This window comes from Carcharhinus amblyrhynchos, chromosome 28 (assembly GCF_965287045.1).
Source record: "Carcharhinus amblyrhynchos chromosome 28, sCarAmb.v2.hapA, whole genome shotgun sequence".
NCBI classification, from domain to species: domain Eukaryota; kingdom Metazoa; phylum Chordata; class Chondrichthyes; order Carcharhiniformes; family Carcharhinidae; genus Carcharhinus; species Carcharhinus amblyrhynchos.
In genome coordinates, this window is record NC_137351.1 from 22,618,267 (window position 1) to 22,640,404 (window position 22,138).

The 22,138-nt window shown below is 45.7% G+C and overlaps 1 protein-coding gene across 1 annotated transcript in view; it reads right to left on the reverse strand.

Moving 5' to 3' along the window:
- LOC145359668 (protein unc-13 homolog C-like) overlaps positions 1–22,138 on the reverse strand; it is a 396,096-nt gene that overhangs the window by 41,641 nt on the left and 332,317 nt on the right. Inside the window, 2 exon segments of the mRNA XM_080214409.1 lie at positions 11,851–11,931; positions 13,636–13,692. Coding sequence (XP_080070535.1) covers positions 11,851–11,931; positions 13,636–13,692 — 138 coding nt within the window.

Genomic DNA, 22,138 nt, shown 5'->3' on the forward strand with positions numbered 1-22,138 from the left:
ATGATAACCATGAAACCATTGTTGTTCATTCACATTGTTCAGTAATGCCCCTTTTGGGCAGGAAGCCTACTCTACTTAACCTGGTCTAGCCTCCATATGACTCCCGATCCACAGCAATGGATTTTAAATGCAATTAAGGGCATCTCAAGGGCAATAAGGGATCCACATTCCATGAAATAAAATTAGGAAAAAAGAACTAGGAAGTGTAAGCCATTTGGCTCATTCAGCGTGCTTCCTCATGGCTATTCTGACTGTGGCCTCAATTTCATTTTCCTTTGGATATGTTCATGGACCCACCCTTCACTGATCTTGGGCGAAGAGAACTCCAAAGGTCAGTGACCCTCAGTCTTAAATGGGAGACCCCTTATTCTGAAACTGTGCCCTCTGGTTCTAAAATCCCGTAAAAAGTCTGACAACACCAGGTTTTAGTCCAACCTATTTATTTGATAATATTCTCACTAGCTTTCGAGGGGACAGCCTCTTCGTCAGGTGAATGGAGAGTTCTGGCCTCAGACAGAGCATATAAAGCACAGACAGTTTAGAGATTACTAATTAAAATGCGAATCCTTACACCTAACCTGCTGTTCAAGACCTGAAGTGGCTGACAATGTGAGTGGTAGGAGCACTGATCACAGTTTAAAGAGATGTGTATTGTCTCCAGACAGTACAGTAAGTGAGGTTTTGCAAACCCAGGCAAGTCACGGGGGTTACAGATAGTGCGACATGAACCCAAGATCCCTGTTGAGACCGTCCTCATGTGTGCGGAACTTGGCTATCAGTCTCTGCTCAGCGACTCTGCGCTGTCGTGTGTTGTGAAGGCCGCCTTGGAGAATGCTTACCCGAAGGTCAGAGGCTGAATGCCCGTGACCACTGAAGTGTTCGCCAACAGGAAGGGAACAGTCTTGCCTGGTGACTGTCGAGCGATGTTCATTCATCCGTTGTCGTAGCGTCTGCATGGTCTCCCCAATGTACCATGCTTCGGGACATCCTTTCTTGCAACGTATCAGGTAGACAATGTTGGCCGAGTTGCAAGAGTATTTACCATGTACCTGGTGGATGGTATTCTCACGTGTGATGATGGTGTCCATGTCGATGATCCGGCATGTCTTGCAGAGGTTGCTGTGACAGGGTTGTGTGGTGTTGTGGTCACTGTTCTCCTGAAGGCTGGGTAGTTTGCTGCGAACAATGGTCTGTTTGAGGTTGTGTGGTTGTCTGAAAGCAAGAAGTGGGGGTGTGGGGATGGCCCTGGCGAGATGTTCGTCTTCATCAATGATATGTTGAAGACTCCGGAGAAGATGTCGTAGCTTCTCCGCTCCGGGGAAGTACTGGACGACGAAGGGAACTCTGTCCACTGTGTCCCGTGTTTGTCTTCTGAGGAGATCGGTGCGGTTTTTCGCTGTGGCGCATCGAAACTGCCGATCTATGAGTCGAGCACCATATCCTGTTCTTACGAGGGCATCTTTCAGGGTCTGGAGGTGTCTGTCACGATCCTCCTCATCTGAGCAAATCCTGTGTATACGGAGGGCTTGTCCATAGGGAATGGCTTCTTTAACATGTTTAGGGTGGAAACTGGAGAAGTGGAGCATTGTGAGATTGTCTGTGGGCTTGCGGTACAGTGAGGTGCTGAGGTGACCGTCCTTAATGGAGATGCGTGTGTCCAAGAATGCAACTGATTCTGGGGAATAGTCCATGGTGAGTCTGATGGTGGGGTGGAATTTGTTGATATCATCATATAGTTGTTTCAGTGATTGTTCACCATGAGGCCAGAGGAAGAAAATGTCATCGATGTATCTAGTGTACAGCATCGGTTGAAGATTCTGTGCAGTGAAGAAGTCTTGTTCGAACCTGTGCATGAAGATGTTGGCATATTGAGGCGCAAATTTGGTCCCCATGGCTGTTCCATGTGTCTGGATGAAAAACTGGTTGTTGAAGGTGAAGACATTGTGGTCCAGGATAAAGCGGATGAGTTGTAAAATTGCATCTGGAAACTGGCAGTTGTCAGCATTGAGTACTGAGGCAGTCGCAGCAATGCCATCGTTGTGGGGGATGTTGGTGTAGAGCGCTGAGACATCCATTGTGACGAGGAGTGTCCCTGGTTCAACTGCTCCATGTGTGCTGAGTTTCAGTAGGAAGTCCGTAGTGTCGCGACAAAAGCTGGGGGTTCTTTGTACAATGGGTTTCAGGATGCCCTCGACGTAGCCGGAGAGGTTCTCACACAGAGTTCCATTGCCCGATACGATGGGACGGCCAGGTGTGTTTGCCTTGCGTATCTTTGGGAGGCAGTAGAGATCTCCAATGCGGGGAGTACGTGGAATGAGAGCACGGAGGGTGCTCTGAAGGTCCGGATCAAAGGTCTTGATCAGATTGTTGAGTTGACGAGCGTGTTCTTTGGTCGGATCTGTGGGTAATTGTCTGTAGTGTTCCTCATTGTTTAGTTGTCGGTACACTTCTTTACAGTAATCCGTTCTGTTCAGTATGACGATGGCCCCTCCTTTGTCTGCTGGTTTAATGACAATGTTGCGGTTTGTCTTGAGAGCGTGGATGGCGTTGCGTTGTGCTTGGGTGATGTTCGGGGCTGTCTTGTGAGTGCGGCTGATGAATCTGGTGTTAACGCACCTCCTGATGGTTTGGGCATACAAGTCCAGTCGAGGGCAGCGGCCTTCCAGAGGAGTCCAATTGGATTCCTTCCTCTTAGGCTGTTGCACTGCGGATCTCTCTGTCGGCTGTTCTGGTTCATCGACTGTCTCATTGTGTTCGTTGCTGGCCTCTTGGGGTTTGTGGAAAAACTCCCGCAGCCTCATTCGCCTGATGAATTCCTCTGTGTCCGCTGCGAGACTGATGGGGTCCATTTTGGTGGTGGGGCAGAAATTGAGCCCTCGACTGAGAACTTCGATTTCATCTGGTTGAAGTGTGTAGTCCGACAAGTTGACAATAGACCTCCCTGCGGTAGTGCTGTTTTCTACTGTGGTGCCGGGGGAGGCTTGGTTGTCAACTTATTGTCAACTTGTCGGACTACACACTTCAACCAGATGAAATCGAAGTTCTCAGTCGAGGGCTCAATTTCTGCCCCACCACCAAAATGGACCCCATCAGTCTCGCAGCGGACACAGAGGAATTCATCAGGCGAATGAGGCTGCGGGAGTTTTTCCACAAACCCCAAGAGGCCAGCAACGAACACAATGAGACAGTCGATGAACCAGAACAGCCGACAGAGAGATCCGCAGTGCAACAGCCTAAGAGGAAGGAATCCAATTGGACTCCTCTGGAAGGCCGCTGCCCTCGACTGGACTTGTATGCCCAAACCATCAGGAGGTGCGTTAACACCAGATTCATCAGCCGCACTCACAAGACAGCCCCGAACATCACCCAAGCACAACGCAACGCCATCCACGCTCTCAAGACAAACCGCAACATTGTCATTAAACCAGCAGACAAAGGAGGGGCCATCGTCATACTGAACAGAACGGATTACTGTAAAGAAGTGTACCGACAACTAAACAATGAGGAACACTACAGACAATTACCCACAGATCCGACCAAAGAACACGCTCGTCAACTCAACAATCTGATCAAGACCTTTGATCCGGACCTTCAGAGCACCCTCCGTGCTCTCATTCCACGTACTCCCCGCATTGGAGATCTCTACTGCCTCCCAAAGATACGCAAGGCAAACACACCTGGCCGTCCCATCGTATCGGGCAATGGAACTCTGTGTGAGAACCTCTCCGGCTACGTCGAGGGCATCCTGAAACCCATTGTACAAAGAACCCCCAGCTTTTGTCGCGACACTACGGACTTCCTACTGAAACTCAGCACACATGGAGCAGTTGAACCAGGGACACTCCTCGTCACAATGGATGTCTCAGCGCTCTACACCAACATCCCCCACAACGATGGCATTGCTGCGACTGCCTCAGTACTCAATGCTGACAACTGCCAGTTTCCAGATGCAATTTTACAACTCATCCGCTTTATCCTGGACCACAATGTCTTCACCTTCAACAACCAGTTTTTCATCCAGACACATGGAACAGCCATGGGGACCAAATTTGCGCCTCAATATGCCAACATCTTCATGCACAGGTTCGAACAAGACTTCTTCACTGCACAGAATCTTCAACCGATGCTGTACACTAGATACATCGATGACATTTTCTTCCTCTGGCCTCATGGTGAACAATCACTGAAACAACTATATGATGATATCAACAAATTCCACCCCACCATCAGACTCACCATGGACTATTCCCCAGAATCAGTTGCATTCTTGGACACACGCATCTCCATTAAGGACGGTCACCTCAGCACCTCACTGTACCGCAAGCCCACAGACAATCTCACAATGCTCCACTTCTCCAGTTTCCACCCTAAACATGTTAAAGAAGCCATTCCCTATGGACAAGCCCTCCGTATACACAGGATTTGCTCAGATGAGGAGGATCGTGACAGACACCTCCAGACCCTGAAAGATGCCCTCGTAAGAACAGGATATGGTGCTCGACTCATAGATCGGCAGTTTCGATGCGCCACAGCGAAAAACCGCACCGATCTCCTCAGAAGACAAACACGGGACACAGTGGACAGAGTTCCCTTCGTCGTCCAGTACTTCCCCGGAGCGGAGAAGCTACGACATCTTCTCCGGAGTCTTCAACATATCATTGATGAAGACGAACATCTCGCCAGGGCCATCCCCACACCCCCACTTCTTGCTTTCAGACAACCACACAACCTCAAACAGACCATTGTTCGCAGCAAACTACCCAGCCTTCAGGAGAACAGTGACCACAACACCACACAACCCTGTCACAGCAACCTCTGCAAGACATGCCGGATCATCGACATGGACACCATCATCACACGTGAGAATACCATCCACCAGGTACATGGTAAATACTCTTGCAACTCGGCCAACATTGTCTACCTGATACGTTGCAAGAAAGGATGTCCCGAAGCATGGTACATTGGGGAGACCATGCAGACGCTACGACAACGGATGAATGAACATCGCTCGACAGTCACCAGGCAAGACTGTTCCCTTCCTGTTGGCGAACACTTCAGTGGTCACGGGCATTCAGCCTCTGACCTTCGGGTAAGCATTCTCCAAGGCGGCCTTCACAACACACGACAGCGCAGAGTCGCTGAGCAGAGACTGATAGCCAAGTTCCGCACACATGAGGACGGTCTCAACAGGGATCTTGGGTTCATGTCGCACTATCTGTAACCCCCGTGACTTGCCTGGGTTTGCAAAACCTCACTTACTGTACTGTCTGGAGACAATACACATCTCTTTAAACTGTGATCAGTGCTCCTACCACTCACATTGTCAGCCACTTCAGGTCTTGAACAGCAGGTTAGGTGTAAGGATTCGCATTTTAATCAGTAATCTCTAAACTGTCTGTGCTTTATATGCTCTGTCTGAGGCCAGAACTCTCCATTCACCTGACGAAGAGGCTGTCCCCTCGAAAGCTAGTGAGAATATTATCAAATAAATAGGTTGGACTAAAACCTGGTGTTGTCAGACTTTTTACTGTGTTTACGCCAGTCTAACGCCGGCATACCCACATCATGTCTAAAATCCCTACAAGGGGGAAACATCCTCTCAGTAGCTACCCTGCCAAGCCCCTTCAGATTCATGTTCTGCTTCAATGAGACCATCCCTCATTCTTCAAAACTCCAATGAGTATGGGCTCAATCCTTTCTCATAGAACCAATTCCTCAGCCCCAGGGAGCAGCTTGGTGGAACATTCTCTGAACTGCCTCAAATGCAAGTAAATCCCACCTTAAATTAGACTGTATGCAATTTTCCAGGTGTGGTCTCGCCATGCCCTGTACACTTGTGAAAAGATATTCATACCTACATATGGGCAGCACGGTGGCATAATAGTTAGCACTGCTAACTCACAGTGCCAGGGACCCAGGTTCGATTCCCAGCTTGGGTCACTGTGCAGAGTCTGCATGTTCTCCCAGTGTCTGTGTGGGTTTCCTCCAGGTACTCCGGTTTCCTCCCTGGTTAGGTGCACTGGCCATGCTAAATTCTCCCTCAGTGTACCCGAACAGGCACCGGAGTGCGGCGATTAGGGGATTTTCACAGTAACTTCACTGCAGTGTTAATGGAAACCTACATGTGACACTAATAAATAAACTTAAACTTAATTTCTATATCCTATCTCTCGTGATAAAAGTTAACATTCTACTAGCCTCTCTAATTAGTTGTTATACCTGCAATGTGAACTTTTTCTGATATATCTATGAGGACCGTCTGATCCCTGTACCACAGCATTCTGTAGAATTCTCCCCATTTAAGTAATAGCTTGCATTTCCATGCTTCCCACAGTATTTGTTGGCTAATGTCTGCTGTCAAAGCAAACGAGTCGGTCTGCTCAATTACAGATCATTTCAGGGTTGTTTCGTGCTGTGGTCAATCACTCTCCAGAAAATAGACTGGAACGGCACAATCTCGTTCTTTTTCTGAGGGTTACAGCTGTCTAAACGCGGAGACTATATCCAACAGGCAATCTAAGTTGAAGGCTCAGAGATGCATGGTTAGCCACTGCATCACGCATTTCCCATGTTGAGTTTTGCCATAGTCTTCACCTTACATCTATGTACTGAGGTGGCAATCCAGTCTACTATATGTGTCAAAGTGGCACATAAAATGTTGCATAAAACAATGCCTTAACTAAACTAAAAAAAAGCCTTCCGTATTTACTTGGTCCATATCCCTCTATTTCCTCTCTATTCATGTACCTATCCAGATGCCTCTTAAATGTTGCTAATGTGCCTGCTTCTACCACCTCCTCTAACTGCGTGTTCCACACACCCACCACCCTCTGTGTGAAAAACATCCCCTGCACATCTCCCTTAAACTTCCTCCCTCTCACCTTGAACTTGTGCCCCCTTGTAATTGACACTTCCATCCTGGGAAAAGGCCTCTGACTATCCACCCTGTCTATACCACTCATAATTTTGAGGACGTCTATCAGGTCTCCCCTCAGCCTCCATCTTTCCAGTGAAAACAATCCCAGTTTATTCAACCTCTCCTCATAGCCAACACCATCAAGACCAGGCAACTTCCGGGTGAACCTTCTTTGCACTCTCTCCAAAACTTCTTCTGGTAACACGTGAAAAAGCAAAAAAGGACAGACTCAATCACCAATAACATTTTCCAAAAGGATGTGCTCCTATATACAATTATTAACTGTTCTGAGTTGGGAATTTGCAATTATTGATCCACAAAACCTCCTTTAAATATTAGCCTTAACGCTAACATCAAGTGGATTCACTTAGACCACTTCCTGTTCGGGAGGTACCTGAACAATGGTCAAAAAGGGACCCACCAGCACCTCCACTTTGACAGCTAATCTGAGTCCCAAACCCCAGATCAGCCATGACCAACACCTCAGGAGATTAGTTTGTTGATTCGCACATTTGAATAAGCCCTTGGAGTTTGATAAAGGCACGTTCTAATTACGTGAAAAGCAGTGCATTTCTAATGCCGCTAAATAAAATTGATTAATCTGTTAAATGCTTCTCATTTCTCACTGAAGAAAATCATGCAGCCTCTTGAGCTATGGTATTGTTTTAGTGAAAAAAAAACAAATCAAATTACGCCTGTGATCAATATTTATTTCCAAGAGATATGAATTTTTCAGTCAGAAAATACTTTGATTTCATATCAACAGATTGATCTCCCAATTGACAAAGCCCTGCATAACTAGTTTGTCTTTAATTTACACCTTACTGCATAATATGTAGGCTGTTGCTTCAACTATATTTGTACTAAGTCTATATCTGAGGTGGCACAATGGTTAGCACTGCTGCCTCACAGTGCCAGGGACCTGGGTTTGATTCCCGGCTTGGGTCACTGTCTATGTGACTAATAAATAAATAAACTTAAACAGACTTCTTGACCAACATCAAACCTTGGATGAGTCACGACTTCCTCCACTATTTTTTATTTATTAGTCACAAGTGGGCTTACATTAGCACTGCAATGAAGTAACTGTGAAAATCTCCTAGTCGCCATACTCTCGCGCCTGTTCAGGTACACTGAGCGAGAATTTAGTGTGGCCAAAGCACCTCACCAGCTCGTCTTTGGACTGCGGGAGGAAACTGCAGCACGTGGAAAAAACCCATGCAGAGACATAGTGGTTAGCACTGCTGCCTCAGAGCGCCAGGGTCCCGGGTTTGAATTCCGGCTTGGGTTACTATCTGTGTGGAGTTTGCACGTTCTCGCCGTGTCTGTGTGGGTTTCCCCCGGGTGCTCTGGTTTTGTGCCACAGTCCAAAGATTTGCGGGTTAGGTGGCTTGGCCATGCTAAATTGCCCCTTAGTGTCAGAGGATTAGCTAGGTTAAAGGCATGGGATTACTTGGTCCAATTCTCTCCTACAGACGTCAATCACAACTTTCTCTCCCAATGGCACGGCCCAGACCTCAGAGCTGTCAGCCCTCTGACTGGGCCAGCAGCATCAGCAGACTAACCACCATCTTTAATGGTGGCACGGTAGGGCCGGGCACGGTGGCACAGTAGTTAGCACTGATGTCTCACAGCACCAGGGACCCAGGTTCGATTCCTGGCAAGGGTGACTGTGCGGAGTCTGCACGTTCTCCCCGTATCTGCGTGGGGTTACTCTGGTTGGCTCTCACAGAGCAAAAGACGTGCTGGTTAGGGTGCACTGGCCATGCTAAATTCTCTCTCAGTGTACCCGAACAGATGCCAGAGGGTGGGGACTAGGGGATTTTCACAGTAACTTCATTGCAGTGTTAATGTAGGCTACTTGTGACACGAACATACAAAGTTTAAAACTTTAAACTTAATTGGACAATGGGTCTGCAAGTGACCGAGTAGGAGTCTAGCTACGATAAATTTACTCAGGCAGGAGTGACCTCCCATGTGGAGATCAACCTCAGGCCGAGTGCTTGCTTTTCCCCCTGACACCCTCGGCAAAACTGAAACCAAGAAGACAGAAAGTGTCAGGAAGAGTTCTGCAGTGAGAGCACTCAGGCTTGTTTAAAGGATTGCTCCAATGACTTTTGTTGCAGGAGAGGTAGAAATCATCTTGCTTTGGTAAGCAAAACTGACGTCAGTTAGCACAGTGTCTTCTTTATTTTGCTCCATTAAGTGATGATAAAGCTTCTGATTTAAAATAGTGACAACAGGGGATCCGTGGGGGTCACACTGCTTTGAAATGAGGCAGCTTGATGATTCTTATTTACCTCACCAGGCATGTCCTCAATCCGTCTGCAGAGAAGTTAAAGGCACTCATTGACCGGAATTTTACCAGGACGCCCACCCCGATTCCGGGGGTGGCCGAGGCTCGGAGAACGGCATTCTCCATTGGCCTCAGGCGGGACTGTACGAACCTTGGATGGAAGTGCTGACAAAAGACCCACAGAGTCATAGGGCGGGATTTTCCATCCGCACTCGACCCAATGCCAGAAAATCTCATCGGAGGTTAATGGACCTTTGCATGGTGTGCATTCCGCCCACTAGGATTCCCGTGGTGGGCGGGACAGGGAAATAACGATACAGCACGGAGACAGGCCCTTCAGCCCAATCAGTCCATGCCGACCATGGTGCCCACCCAGCTAGTCCCAACTGCCCATGGCTATCTGATTCAGCTGCTAATGTTACACCCATCAGTTAGACTTTTACCAAATTATAGAGTACTCAAGAGTCAATTCCGTCAAAAAGTAAGAGACTCAGACTGCTTACACAAGCACCTGATGCCTACAACAAAACTACAGAGGTGACTGAGAGCAGAATAGTAGTTGGTCAAGAAAATGGTTGAGTTCTCAACTTTTAAAGGTTTTTTTCCCAGGGTGGAACAGTCAACTATGAAAGGTCACAGGTTTAGGGTGAGCGGGAGTAAGTTTAGGGGTGATGTGCAGTGTAAGTTTTTTATACAGAGGATGGTGGGTGCCTGCCAGTGGAGGTGGTGGGAGCAGGCACGTTAGCGATGTTCATGGCATATTTTGATAGACACATCAACGGAAGGCGAACAGAGGGATAGAAATCACGAATTGGTGTAGGCCTGATGGGCCAAAGAGCCTGTTCCTGTGCTTTACTGTTCTTTACTCCCACCACTCTCTAAAATTAGGCCACCATGAACTCAAATCACTGTTGTATTTACAATCATTTCGCATTCACCGTGAGTTCTCGCTGGACGAAGACACATAATTCACGAAGTATCACCTCATATATCAACTCAAGCAAGTTCCTTGGATGGTCGCCTCTGGAGCTTTGCTACCACAGATTGATCTGCTAACAGAATGTGGGTAATCCCTCACATTTTGATTGCTATTGAAGACCGACGGACAATCAAGCCTCCCCAAACTTTGGCCTTAAATGCATGGCAGAGATGAGGACTGAAGATAAGTACCATGCAGATAACACCAGATGAAGTCAATCTCTCATGGGCTGCCACTTTGACCTATATGAAGCAGGAGGAGGTTAATGCTAATAGGCTCTGTAATGAAGTAGTAGCAGGTGCCATAATCTGTCTTGAAAGCATTTTGTTTGAAATTGAGGAAGGTGGATGATGTTTTACGCTGTAATTATGCAGATTATTTAATTACCTACTCATTTAGTTTCTTACCGGAAAGTGGAAATGATTCTGTTGAAGATTCCTGTGCAGGACAGCTGTGGATCAGTATGAGGGATTGATTTTTCCATATTTTAGAGTTTGTGATTAAAGCCAGGGTTTTTATAACAAAGTATTCAGTGCAGCAAGCAACCTGAAGCTCAGGGCAGCCGGGATCAAATATTCTCAACATATTGCTGCCTTCAGTTTTTCCATTTACTAACAGCATTGAATTTTTGTTTAAAGTGGCCCGGATCAGAACTGGCTTTAACTCAAGGAGAAATAACAGCCAGCAAGAATAATGCAGTTTAATACGATAATGGTCAAAAGATTTACGGGAGCTTTTACACATGTGCTAAATGATGATAAGTCTATCATCTGGCCAAAGGCATTGATAAATTTGAGGATAGAGGCAAAGGTCATTTTAGACCTCGGGTGGCAAGGCAGCACAGTGGTTAGCACTGCTGCCTCACAGCGCCAGGGTCTCGGATCACCGTCTGTGAGGAGTTTGATCTTTTTCCCCGTGTCTGCGTGGGTTTCCTCCGGGTGCTCTGGTTTCCTCCCAAAGATGGATGGGTTAGGTTGATTGGCCATGCTAAATTGACCCTAACGTCAGGGGGATTAGCAGGGTAAATGTGTGGGGTTATGGCAGCAGGACCTGGGTGGGATTGTGGTTGGCACAGGCACGATGGGCTGAATGGCCTCCCTCTGTACTGTAGGAAATCTATGATTTGAAGACTTCATAGAGAAATGATTTTTTCGGAAACTACTGTGAGGAGAAATTAAGAAAAACCTGCCAAGCTGTACATTGAGAACTTTGGCTAAAGTCACATTGACTGTTACAGAACAGCAATGAAATGTTGTACAAATTCTTCATGAAGCAATAATTGAATGAACACTGTGCTCCAATGTGGGTATTGGCCACTTATAATTAAATTGAAGATTTCTATAGGGGCGAAATTGGAATTTGCAGAATTGCGAAATGGATGATGGAAATGAAAATTGGACGGGGAACGAAATAAGCAGTAAGTTCACTCCCGCCCAGCCTGCACCACAGCGCAAGAGCATTGTGCCTACTGACAGCATGCGGAATGTCAGTGCGTGATGAGTTTCATTTGGAGACTGCAGATGAATCCATTGTCAGTGAGGAAAAATGCCTTTGTCTTCCTTTTCCAGGACCCCTCTCCTCACTGTCATAATGGAATGGGAAAACATCAGCGATAAAGTGCAGCTGTGTCCACTTGGAATCTAGGAAATGTACAATTACCTTTATTGTAGCCAACACCACTTCCATTATAGCGCACTGACGTGGACTGAGGCTTTTGACTTCTTCCCGAATCACGTGATCCTATGTGAAATGGATACCAAAGAAAACAATTGCAGGTTATTGAAATTAATGAACATTTCAAAATGAGCTAACATGGAAATTACTCAAGGGGAGGGGGTGGCATTGTGGTATTGTCAACGGACTAGTAATCCAGAGACCCAAGCCAATGCTTGACCCAGGTTCGAACCCCACCCTAGCAGACGATGAAATCTGGAATTAAAAGGGTGGCACGGTGGCACAGTGGTTAGCGCTGTGGCCTCACAGTGCCAGGGACACGGATTTGATTCCCGGTCACTGTCCGTGAGGAGCCTGCACATTCTCCTCGTGTCTGTGTGGGTTTCCACCGGATGCTCCGGTTTCCTCCCACAGTCCAAAGATATACGGGTTAGGTGCATTGGCCATGCTAAATTGCCCCTTAGTGTCAGGGGGACGAGCTAGTGTAAGCAAATGGGGTTATGGGGATGGGGCCTGGGTGGGATTGTGGTCGGTGCAGACTTGATGGGCCAAATGGCCTCCTTCTGCACTGTAGGATTCTATCATTCTATAACTAATCATACCAATTTTACCAACTAGAGGTGAAAAAACTTAGGTAAAATAGCAATGATCAGGGTCCTTTCCCAAACAAAGCACCACTTGAGATTTGGTATTAATAGTTTACTAGCAGCAACATTTTTCATGGAAGCTGATATATATTTGCACTGGTTGTTATGGCGACAGCGTTTGACAAAGGATGGGGTTGTTTAATCTGTGTTAAGCTGAAACTAAGATTTTGATTCTTCAGTGGCAAACTGATTTTTTTAAACCACCGCTCTGCGTTTGAGTTTCCCAGCATTATTTAACACCCACAAAAATGCTTATTATAACTGCCCGTGTGTGCCCCTCTATCAGATGAACGAGCTCAGATTTCCTCATCACTCTGCTTGGATTTCTAGAAAAATTAATCTTTGAATGAAGGAACACTGTTTCTGAAAGCTTGTAAGATTACTATCAAATAAACTGATTGGACTCTAACCTGATGTTGTGAGACTTCTTACTGTGTTTAGCCCAGTCCAACGCCGGCATCTCCACATCAAAATTATGAGAGGCATAGACTGGTTGGGCAGTCAGAAGATTTTTCCTAGGGTGGAAGTGTCAATTACAGGGGGGCACAGGTTCAAAACACTGCAGACATTGGCAGGACTGGAAAATGCCGCAGGTGGCTAATTGTGAGCCATCTCCATCCCCAGAAAACATGTCACCGGAGGGGGTTCAAAGTGAGAAGGGGAAAGTTTAAGGGAGATGTGCGGGGAAAGTTTTTCATACAGAGAGTGCTGGGTGCCTGGAACGCGATGCCAGAGGAGGTGGTGGAAGCAGGCATATTAGCAATGATTAAGAGTCATCTGGATGGATACACAAACAGGGAGGGAATAGAGGGATACGATCCAAGTAAGGGTAGATGACATTTTTTAAAGTTTAGTTAGGGCATCATGATCAGCATGGGCTTTGGGGGCCGAAAGGCCTATTCCTGTGCTGTACTTTCCTTTGTTCTTTGTAATCATGGAGCTCAAGCTAAAGAATCCCTGGAATTTCATGAGCTTTGAGTGTGCACTGTATAGATTCACATAAAGAATTCAATTGTTAATGCACTGTATGGGTGAAGTGTGTGGATTTTGAGGATAGAGCATCAAGGAGGGTAGTATGAAATACAAGGATTCTACACCATGCCAAGTGCATGGAAATTGATACCTTCAGCTTTGATAATTGGCCCAAGTCTTTAGCTGCACTGAAGATCATCTGTGGTCCCTAGAAGAACAGAATCAAAAGAATGCGGTAGTTAGTGCAAAAGCGTCAGAAAATGAGCAACTATGGCTCAGATTTCACCCCCCTATCCGTCCCCCCCTCCCCTCCACACACACACACACACCGCTCACCGCTCCCCCCCCCACCCCCCCCCCACCCCCCCCCCCCACCCCCCCCCCCCCCACCCCCCCCCCCACCACCCCCCCCACCCCCCCCAGGCGACATGTTTTCTGGGGGTGGAGATGGCTCACAATCGGCCACCTGCAGCATTTTCCAGTCCTGTCAATGTCTGCAGTGTTTTGTATGGCTTGCCCACTTGCCACTGGGAAATCTGCCATGGTGGGGTTGCCTTTGGTAGGGCTGGAAAATCTCGCTGGTAAGAAGGGCCAGAAAATCCCATCCCATGTTTAGTTATAGATTAAAAACCAATTGATACTGTCTGAAATGATGTTTGTGACATTTGTTGTTTTAATACCATCATGTTTATTAGAACCATAGAACATTATGGCATAGAAACAGGCCTTTTGGCCCTTCTTGGCTGTGCCGAACCATTTTTCTGTCTAGTCCCACTGGCCTGCACCTGGACCATATCCCTCCACACCCCTCTCATCCATGTATCTGTCCAAGCTTTCCTTAAATTTTAAGAGTGAGCTTGCATTTACCACTTCATCTGGCAGCTCATTCCACACTTCCACCACTCTCTGTGTGAAGAAGCCCCCCCTAATATTTCCTTTAAACTTTTCCCCCTTCACCCTTAACCCTCGTCCTCTAGTTTTTTTCTCCCCTAGCCTCAGTGGAAAAAGCCTGCTTGCATTCACTATATCTATACCCATCATAATTTTATACACCTCTATCAAATCTCTCCTAATTCTTCTACGCTCCAGGGAATAAAGTCCTAACCTATTCAACCTTTCTCTGTAACTCAGTTTCTCACGTCCTGGCAACATCCTTGTAAACCTTCTCTGCACCCTTTCAACCTTATTAATGTTCTTCCTGTAATTAGGTGACCAAAACTGCACACAATATTCTAAATTTGGCCTCAGCAATGTCTTATACAACATCACCATAACATGCCAACTTCTATATTCAATACTTTGATTTATAAAGGCCAATGTTCCAAAAGCACTCTTTACGACTCTATCTATCTGTGACGCCACTTTTAGGGAATTATGTATCTGTACTCCCAGATCCTTCTGTTCTATTACACTCTTCAGTGTCCTATCATTTACCTTGTATGTTCTACCTTGGTTTATCCTTCCAAAGTGCAATACCTCACACTTGTCTGCATTAAACTCCATCTGCCATTTTTCAGCCCATTTTTCTAGCTGGTCCAAATCCCTCTGCGAGCTTTGAAAACCTTCCTCACTGTCCACTACTTCTCCAATCTTTGTATCATCAGCAAATTTACTGATCCAATTTACCACATTGTCATCCAGATCATTGATATAGATGACAAACAACAATGGACCCAGCAGTGATCCCTGTGGCACACCACTAGTCACAGGCCTCCACTCAGAGAAGCAATCCTCCACTACCACTTGCTGGCTTCTTCCATTGAGCCAATGTCTAATCCAATTTACTACCTCTCCATGTATACCTAGCGACTGAACCTTCCTAACTAACCTTCCATGCGGGACCTTGTCAAAGGCCTTACTGAAATCCATGTAGACAACATGGATTTTGCCTTCCCTTCATCCACTTTCCTGGTAACCTCCTCAAAAAGCTCTAATAGATTGGTTAAACACGACCTACCATGCACAAAGCCACGTTGACTCTTCCTAATAAGTCCCTGTCCATCCAAGTATTTGTAGATCCTATCTCTTCGTACTCCTTCCAATAATTTACCTACTACCGATTTCAAATTTACCAGCCTATAATTTCCTAGATTATTTTGAGAGTCTTTTTTAAACAACAGAACAACATGAGCTATCCTCCAATCATCTGGCACCTCACCTGTGGATACTGACATTTTAAATATATCTGCAGGGCCCCTGCAATTTCAACACTAGTCTCCTTCAAGGTCCGAGGAAATACCCTGTCCAGTCCAGGGGATTTATCTACTCTGATTTGCCTCAAGACAGCAAGCACCTCCTCCTGTATAATCTGTATAGATTCCATGACCTGCCCACTTGTTTGCCTTATTTCCATAGACTCCATGCCAGTTTCCTTAGCAAATACAGATGCAAAAAACCCATTTAACATCTCCCCCATTTCCTTTGGTTCCATACAAAGCTGACCACTCTAATCTTCAAAAGGACTAATTTTATCCCTTGCTATCCTTTTGCTCTTAATATACCTGTAGAAGTTTTAGGATTATCCTTCACCTTGACTACCAAAGCAACCTCATGTCTTCTCTTAGCCCTACTGATTTCCTTCTTAAATAGCTTCTTGCACTTTTTATACTCCTGAAGCATCTTATTTGTTCCCTGTTGCCTATACATGTCATACATCTCTCTCTTCTTCTTCATCAGAGTTCCCTCGAGAACCAAGGTTCTTATTCTTATTCACGTTGCCTTTAATCCTGATAGGAACATACATACGCTTCACTCTCAAAATTTCTCCTTTGAAGGCCTCCCACTTACCAATCACATCCTTGCCAGAGAACAGCCTGTCCCAATCCACGCTTTTTAGATCCTTTCTCATTTCTTCAAATTTGGCCTTTTTCCAGTTTAGAACCTCAACCTGAGGACCAGATCTATCTTTATCCATGATCAAGTTGAAACTAATGGCGTTATGATCACTGGAACCAAAGTGTTGCCCTACACACACTTCCCTCACTTGCCCTAACTCATTTCCTAATAGGAGACCTAATATTGCATCCTCTCTAGTTGGTACCTCTATATATTGATTTTCCTGAACACATTTTACGAACTCCACCCCGTCTAGACCTTTAACAGTACGGGAGTCCCAATCTATATGTGGAAAATTAAAATCCCCTACTATCACAACTTTATGTTTCCGGCAGTTGTCTGCTAGCTCTCTGCAGATTTGCTCCTCCAATTCTCGCCGACTATTGGGTGGTCTATAATACAACCCCATTAAAGTGGTCATACTTTCCTGTTTCTCAGCTCCACCTCAGGTAGACAAGCCCTCTAATCTGCCCTGCCTGAGCACTGCTGCAACATTTTCCCTTGTAATAATTGCAATTGTAATAACATACCAAAGTCCACGTTAACCTGTGCATTGCTTATGTACATACAGGCTAGACCAGATAAAGATGGCAAATTTTCCTCAGTGAAGAGTATTAGTGAAATAGGTAAGATTTTTCCAACAATCCAGTGGTTTGATGGTCACCATTACTGACACTGTGGGCAGGATCTTCCGGCTGTGCTTGCCCCAAGGCTAGAAATTCTCGCTCAAGGTCAATGGACGTTAGCATGGTCCACCCTCACCCACTACAATTCCCTTGGCGGGCAGGATGGGAGAATTCCACCTAGATTTTAATTCCAGACTTATTTAACTCATTTACTAATTCCCAATTTCTATGATGGGATTTGAATTCATGTCTCCAGATCCTTAGTCCAGCAATTATTAGTCTAGCAACATAATCACTATGCTACCACAACCTCTGAAACTAGTAACCGTGAAGCCAGCAGTGAATCTTTATAGGACCCACAGATTTGTTGACTTTTTCATATATAATCAATGAAAAGTGATCTGTTTCCAAGTCATCAATCTATTTCACTTGCAGCCACAGCAAATAAAACAACAAATCTTAAGTTAACATTGCACCCAATGTGGTTAAACTAAGTATATGTCCAGATATGCAGATACTACATGGTGTCCTACATGCTCAGTACAGCAATAGATTTTATATATACACCAAATCAAGTTATTTGAAAAAAAGAAACCTTTAATTGTGTAACAGCCAGTTAATTCCAGAATTAGAAATAACAAGTTCTGCAATTGATTGCTAATAGGTCCATTTGACCTTGCATCCATCTGAGATTGCTGAATGAGTAACATATTTTAAGCTATCAAGAAGTTGAGGCTGCACAGAGTAGCATTAAAGAATTTGTTTTCGGGACACTCAAAATGCTCAGCAAGGAGCATTTTGAGTCAGGTGACTCACCTGATGAAGGGGCAAATCCCGAAAGCTTGTGGGTTAACAATCAAATAAACTTGTTGGACTTTAACTAGTGCTGTGAGATTTCTTACTGTCCCAGGAATCCAGGAGCTGGTAAGAATGGGGGTTTGATGTTGCTAAGAAGCTGCTACTATTTCATCCCCCGCCCCGCTAGCTCCTGAACCTCTCCTGGCCAGCCTGAAAATTGAGCCTGAAAATTGAGTCTGAGTGGAGCATGCCCATGGACCAATGAAGCGTTTCAATGGGGCAAATATAGACAGGCCTGCCTAGACATGCAAAATATTCCAACCATAATGTTTAAAGCCAATTATTCTCCATCCAGATGTGGCCACTAAATTGCTGGCTGCAGACCGGAGGCTTTCTGCTGCACCTATTCTACCGCAAGAGACCATGGAGTGAGATTCTCCAGCCTTCCAGCCACATGGTTCCCGTCGGAATTCCTTTTGACATCACTCCATGCTGCTGGAAAACCCGCGGGCAGGGATGCGTTGCCGATAGGAATGGAGAAACCCGCTGGTGTGAATGGCCAGAGAATTCCAACCCACCTTACTGCTGACACAACAGTATTGGACCAAAAGAGAAAATGCTGGAAAATCTCAGCAGGTCTGGCAGCATCTATAAGGAGAGAAAAGAGCTGATGTTTCAAGTCCAGACGAAGCCTTTGTTACAGTGTTGGAACAACACCACAGGAATGTTAAAATTCTTCATATATATTTCGGAGGATTTCACGTTCTTGGTCTTTTACGTGAAGTCCCAGGAAGTCATCGGTTTCTGGTATGTTGGTGATTAGTGGATCAGTATTCTGCGGACACGAATGCAGAAGGAGGGCATCCTCAACATTTGCCAAAGAGTACATTAAAACTGGCAGAATCTACATTTGCTTTGAGAGAGCAGCTGGCTGGATTATGACCAATTGGAGAAAACTTCACTCAAATCATTGTCCCCAACGTTGCAGAGTCAATTCCTTTCAACTCAATTAAAGGTTTTCTCTACGGCGTGCATTGGTGTCCCAGGCAAGTTATTTGATGTGAGACGTTTAAAACATTATAATGGTGTGCAGCCAAGTTGAAAACATGGAATATTAAAGCGAATGTTTAAAATTATAAATGATGCACGCAAACTGGGTGATGCTTGTGGGAAGGTAGAGTGGTTGATATTTTAGATATGGATTCTATATCAGAACAGGGTGTGAGCACAGCCGGGGTAGAAGTTGACAGGACCATGTTATTTCCTTTTAGGCAGCAGGCTGAATCATAGAAATGTGTCGGTGGCATTTTTTTTAAGCTTCATTTTATTTGCATTTGTAGATTTATGTCCCCATTTTTGTAACTTTTAATTTGTGTGGGGGCCAGGTCTTCTCACTTTCCAATTCCTTCATTCCTTTGTTTAAATACTTTCACACTAAGACAATCATTTACATTGGCTAACATCTAAGCATTATGCAAGCCAAACTAGTGACCTAGGATCAGAGAATCCCTACAATGCAGGGGGAGGTGATGGCCTAGTGCTTTTATTGCTAGACTATTAACCCAGAAACTCAGCTAAAAGTGTGAGGTCATTCATTTTGGAAGGAGTAACAGAAATATGGAGTACTGGATTAATGGTAAGATACTTGGTAGTGTGGATGAGCAGAGAGATCTCGGTGTCCATGTGCATAGATCCCTGACTGTTGGCACCCAGGCTGATAGGGTTATTAAGAAGGCGTATGGTGCATTAGCTTTTATTGGTAGAGGGACTGAGTTTCAGAGCCATGAGATCATGTTGCAGCTGTACAAAACTGTGGTGCAGCCGCACCTGGAGTATTGCGTACAGTTCTGGTCGCTGCATTATAGGAACGACGTGGAACCATTGCAAAGGGTACAGAGAAGATTTACTAGGATGTTGCCTGGTATGGTGGGAAGGTCTTATGAGGAAAGGCTGAAGGACTTGAATTTGTTTTCGTTAGAGAGAAGGTTAAGAGGTGACTTCATTGAGGCATACAAGATGATCAGAGGATTAGACAGGATGGACAGTGAGAGCCTTTTTCCTTGGATGGTGATGGCTAGCACGAGAGGACACAGCTTTAAGTTGAGGTGTGATAGATATAGGACAGATGTCAGAGGTAGGTTCTTTACTCAGAAAGTAGAAAGCGCGTGGAATGCCCTGCCTGCAATAGTAGTGGACTCACCAACATTAAGGACATTTAAATGGTCATTGGATAAACATATGGATGATATTGGAATAGTGTAGGTTAGATAGGCTTTAGATTGGTTTTCACAGGTTGGTGCAACATTGAGGGCCGAAGGACCTGTACTGCACTGTAATGTTCTATGTTCTAATGTTAATGTTGTGGGAACCTGGGCGCAAATCCCACACGGCAAATGGTGGAATTTGAATGCAATAAAAAAAACTGGAATTAAGAATCTACTGATAGCCATTGCTGATTGTCGGAAAAACCCATCTGGTTCACTAACGTCCTTTAGGGAAGGAAGTTTGCCATCCTTACCCGGTCTGGCCTGCCTGTGACTCCACAGCCCCAGCAACTGCCCCCCAAGGGCAACGAGGGACGGGCAATAAATGCTGGCCAGCCAGTGATGCCCACATTCCAGGAATGAATAAAAAAAGGAGGCTATTTGGCCCAACAAATCTGCACCGACAAAAATCCCACCCAGACCCTATCCCTATAATCTCGCAAATTTAACTTGCTAGTCACGTGGCCAATCAATCTAACATGCATGGGCAGAATTTTCCAGCTCCAACGGGATTTTCTGGTCCCGCTGCAGTGAATGAAGATTTGGCTGAGTGTCAAATTCTCCATCCTTGCTTGCAGCAGCGGTGGGGTGTGAATGGATGGAAAATTCCAGTCAACGTCTTTGAATCGTGGGCAGAAACCGGAACACCCGGAGGAAATCCCTGCAGACGGGGGAGAATGTGTAGGCTCCACACAGACAGTGACCCAAACTGATAACTGAATCCGGGTTCCTGGTGCTGTGAGGCAGCAGTGCTAATCACCGTGCTGTTGCTTCAGAGTTCTTTCTCTGTAAATTGTGTATCTGTGCCTCCCTCTCCTGCCACCCCTGCCAAGCTTTTCATTCACTTTTGGACCTTTCCTTCACCATTCACTGACTGACCTGCTCCTCAGTATTTGTTGTCTCTTCATTATACACTCCCAGTTGCACCTATACTTTTACAAAGTAAACTCTCCTCAATGAAACACACCAAAATTGACCAAAAATGTTCCCATGGCTGGATACGTACAAGCCGTGAGCCTGGGACCTGACATAAAGTTGCTGGCATTACCCCATGGAAGTGAATTAAATTTCCTTTATTAAGTCTTTTCTAAAAGTAAAAGAAATTTTTGGCTACACAGACTTTTAATAAGAAATTATTATTTCTTATTAGACAGACACATGCGTCTCCAGGGAGGGGAGAAGATTTATATTTGGAAACTGAGGAATGATTAAAAAGTTAAAAAAAAAGCTTCAGCAGGATCCAGATGGTGGAGGTGTGAAGTGAGAATATTCCTCATGTTGAAGCAAATAATCAAACTCAATGGTCTCGGCCTTGTGTTAATTTGCTTTTGCACTTTGAGAATGTCTGGAACTTTTGGCACTGTGTGGGGTTGCCATGCTGTACCAAAGATGAATGTCATGAAGCAGCATGAAGCCTGTTTGTGCCTGTCGCTCTCACTTGCTGAATTCCTTAACTCTGAGGTGTTGCCATGGCAAGGCTAGCACCTCCTCACATCCTTGCTCACTCATGTGTACCTGTTAATTTCACAGCAACATCGGCATGAGGCAATGGAACTCATGCCCTTCAGTTTGGAGACATTTGGTGTAGGGCGGCCCGGAAAGAGACAGAGGAATGAAACTCTGCTCCGTTGTTCCTCAGAAATAATTTAAAACCATGTTTCGTAACATCAGCATCTTCCTTTAGGCTTTCCGCTTCCAGAATTTTAAGGGCAATTTTAACTGCTGGTGGCAGAGCAGGTGGGCAAGTGGGTGATGCAACAGGTGAAGCAGGAGGAGGCCCAGTTGGGTGGGCGGGAGGCCCAGTTGGGTGGGCGGGAGGCACGCCCAGTTGGGTGGGCAGGTGAACCACCAAGGCTTTCCGTACACCAACCACAGGACCTGCCAGATCTGAGAGGCATTGAAATTGTGACAAAGCGAGAAAGGAGCAGGAAATTGACTTGCTCTGTTGAGCTGCTACCCTGCTGCTTTCAGTCTGGGGCTGGTAAGAAGGGCTGGTGAAGGGGTCAGTGGAAAGAATTGTGAAGTGGACAGGAGGGTAAGTTATGGCAAGAGGGGACGTGAGGGGCAAAGGGGGAGTTGTGAACTAGGGAGTGGTGGTGGGTGTGAGAGGGAGTGGGAGAATGAGGCCTTT